Source organism: Pseudophryne corroboree, chromosome 10 (assembly GCF_028390025.1).
Source record: "Pseudophryne corroboree isolate aPseCor3 chromosome 10, aPseCor3.hap2, whole genome shotgun sequence".
In the NCBI taxonomy this organism is placed as follows: Eukaryota; Metazoa; Chordata; class Amphibia; order Anura; family Myobatrachidae; genus Pseudophryne; species Pseudophryne corroboree.
Window position 1 is genome coordinate 103660702 of NC_086453.1, and position 2975 is coordinate 103663676.

The 2975-nt window shown below is 44.5% G+C and overlaps 1 protein-coding gene across 1 annotated transcript; it reads right to left on the reverse strand.

The window, feature by feature from the left end:
* Positions 1 to 1320: 1320 nt before the first annotated feature.
* On the reverse strand, positions 1321 to 2760 carry LOC134965217 (protein kinase C delta type-like). Its single transcript, XM_063941723.1, has one exon. The coding sequence runs from the start codon at positions 2758 to 2760 to the stop codon at positions 1321 to 1323; it is 1440 nt and encodes a 479-aa protein (XP_063797793.1).
* Positions 2761 to 2975: the final 215 nt, after the last annotated feature.

Below are 2975 nucleotides of genomic sequence, written 5' to 3' on the forward strand. Positions count from 1 at the left end.
CTATCGTGGGACAGGTGAGATAACGCCCTCCCACATCGGCATGCACACATATCATACATTGTGGCGTCGGGGGCGGGCGTATCACCACGATAATGTGGTGATACGCCCCCAGGCACATAACATCCGTTAGGACTTTTTTCATACATTTACCCCTGTGTGTGGTGTTGTGGCAAAGGTGAATTATAATGATTGAGTGCTCATAGGTGTTTGTCCAACACCTATTTATTGCCCTATTATTTACTCCTATACATGTCTGTATTTTTGACAGACATGAATGTGTTCATGTGTTATGGGTACCAATAGATATCTTTAATAAAATTAGTGAATTTATTAATTTCCTATCCATTTATGTTATGTTTATTATAACTCGTATATTACATGCTCTTATCCCAAGGTCTTAATTACACTTTATATTGTCTTTTCACAGGTTACTGAGGTGAAGCAGGAAGGCACATCAACAAGATGTATTAACATTTTGTCTGCCCCTCCGGCGATGCCCCCTGAGCACACAGCGCGTCAGCTCAGTGCTGATACGCGTTCTCTCCCTGCCCGGCCGGCTCCTGTGCGCATGCGCGGAAACTCGCTACTCACGCGAGATCTCCTGTGCACTCCGGAGCCGGCCGCAGCTCTTTCCCTGCTGTGGTCTATGGGCATCGCCACCTGCAGCAGTAGAAATTGACAGCTGCAGGTGTCGGAACGGTCAGTGATGCTGACTGTTCATACATTGCCTGCACATATCGGCCTGTTATCTTTGTCTTACATGGGGGAGAAGTGGCAGATACTGTTCTTCCCCATATCGGAGGGTAATACATTTACCCCATTGTGTGCTATATTTCTCCTATCAATTCTATGCATACCTCTGTGAGACACGTATACACTTTCACATCACAAACCCAGGTTATTTTGGCGATGTGAAAGGTGCATTACTTACAATTGACACTACTTGTGTTTAAGGCCTCCGTTAGTGTTGATACAGTGCAGGGCAGGACACCAGTTTGTTTATCTATTACTAGCTGAAGTACCCGGCGTTGCCTGGGTTTACATTTTCAAGTACTTAAGTTATCAATGAGTTGGATGTAACTGTCAACATTTGAAAAAGTAATTATCAGCTTAGCAGCTCTTCCAACACACCCATGAGGTGGCTGCCTAATGTCGTTTTTTTTTTACTTGGGGTGTCGCCAGTAGCCCTAATCCCCAGCTCTCATAGTGCATCCTCAGCCGAGGATGCGACAAGCAGGTGGTGGTAGGTAGAAGTAGCAGGTGGCGCGCCTCCAGGGAGGTAGCCTGGAGCAGATGGCAGAGCTGTGCCTCTCGGGAGATTTAGTAGTAGACGTCGAGGCAGGCAGCGAGTAGGTCGTAATACTCTGGTGATACAGGATCTACTTCCATTGGCACATTATGATATGTTTCACCCCATTTAGGGCAAACAAATTGAATGTTATCAAAAATGCTTTGGTCCGTTAAAGCAATTGGCTCTTTGAATGCTTCACTGTCGGGCACAGGAATTTGATGTTTTTTACCTGTATACATGGAGGTCTTGTCTGGTTTTACTGGGGATGTTGCTTTTCCAGTTTCTATCATCTTCCAGTTAATTGAAGAGAAGAAGCTGTGTTTTCGCACATTGCCCTTTACCCCGAGCCGGCGGGACTGGTTCTTGCAAAGGAGTTTGGATATAAAGTCCCCTGTTACATCATCAGTAAGCCACAAATTTGGTGGTTCTTGTGTGAGGATATTCTTCATTATCTCTGCATGATTCTCTCCCGGAAAAGGGTACTCTCGTAAAGCGAGTAAATGTATCATAACACCAAATGCGAACCAGTCTACAGCTGCACTGTATGACTTTTGAGTTAGAATTTCTGGAGCCATATAGGCAGGTGTTCCACCAAGAACTGTGGCATTGGTTTTTCCACGTGTATTCAGGAGGGAAAGACCAAAGTCTGTGATCTTTACATGCCCATCTGTGGTCAGCAAAACATTACCCAATTTTAGGTCTCTGTGTATTATTCCTCTGGAATGCATGAACTGCAAGCCACAGACCAGTTCTGCCGCTATAAACGTTATTGTGGTTGGCTCCAGAAAATTCTCATCATAAAAATGGAATAGGTCCCCTCCGTCAGCAAGTTCCATTACACAGTATAGATAGTTCTCTGTGTGGAAGGCCGCATTTCCATGGATTAGGAAACTGCTTTCATTTGCCAACTGAAGGACTCGACTCTCAACCAAAATGTCCTCATGTTTTATTAATGGCCCCTTTTTTAGGGCTTGTAGTAATGCTCTCTTCTTTAAGATCTTAACTGCCACTCTTTCATTACGAATAGCATCTGTTGCGAGCATCACTTTGCCAAAACCTCCCTTTCCAAGTAGCGAGTGGAAAGTAAATGTTTCAACTGTTAAGGGGGCAGTGGCTTTGCTGTTGTGGCTGGTGGGCATAGTGCCACTCTCTTGTGCAATTTGCTTACCCGGTCGGATGTCTGGATGGTTGCATCCTTCCGCTGGATCTTGAGCAATGTTCATGTTTCTCCTGTGCCAAAATCTGGGAAATCTGCTACATAAATGTAGGAACTGATCTTTCTTCTTTTTCAGAAATCCCGAAAATCGGACCCAGCCTTTTTGTATACGTTCAGCCAATGCATTTTTCCTCACCTTTCTCTTAGCTGCCTGCTTTTTTGCTCTTTTGCTCTGTTTCCTGCTCTTCTTTACCTGCTTGCCTTTGTATCTACGTATTTTCTGTTTAGCTTTCTTTCTCCTAGTAGTTCCCATGTTATGTCCAAAGACAAGAATAGGGCTGAGAGAAAAAACAAACCAGCAATCACAAGATGTGTCTGCTGTGTGAAGTTCAGGGGCATCAGCAGCTGTATAAGTAGCTGCGGAATGTCAGCAGTGTCTGTGATGTCATCAGTGTCTATGATGTCACAATAGTGCAGCTGAGCTTAGTCCTAAAGGTCACCTACATTATGGCAGTTGATGTATATGAA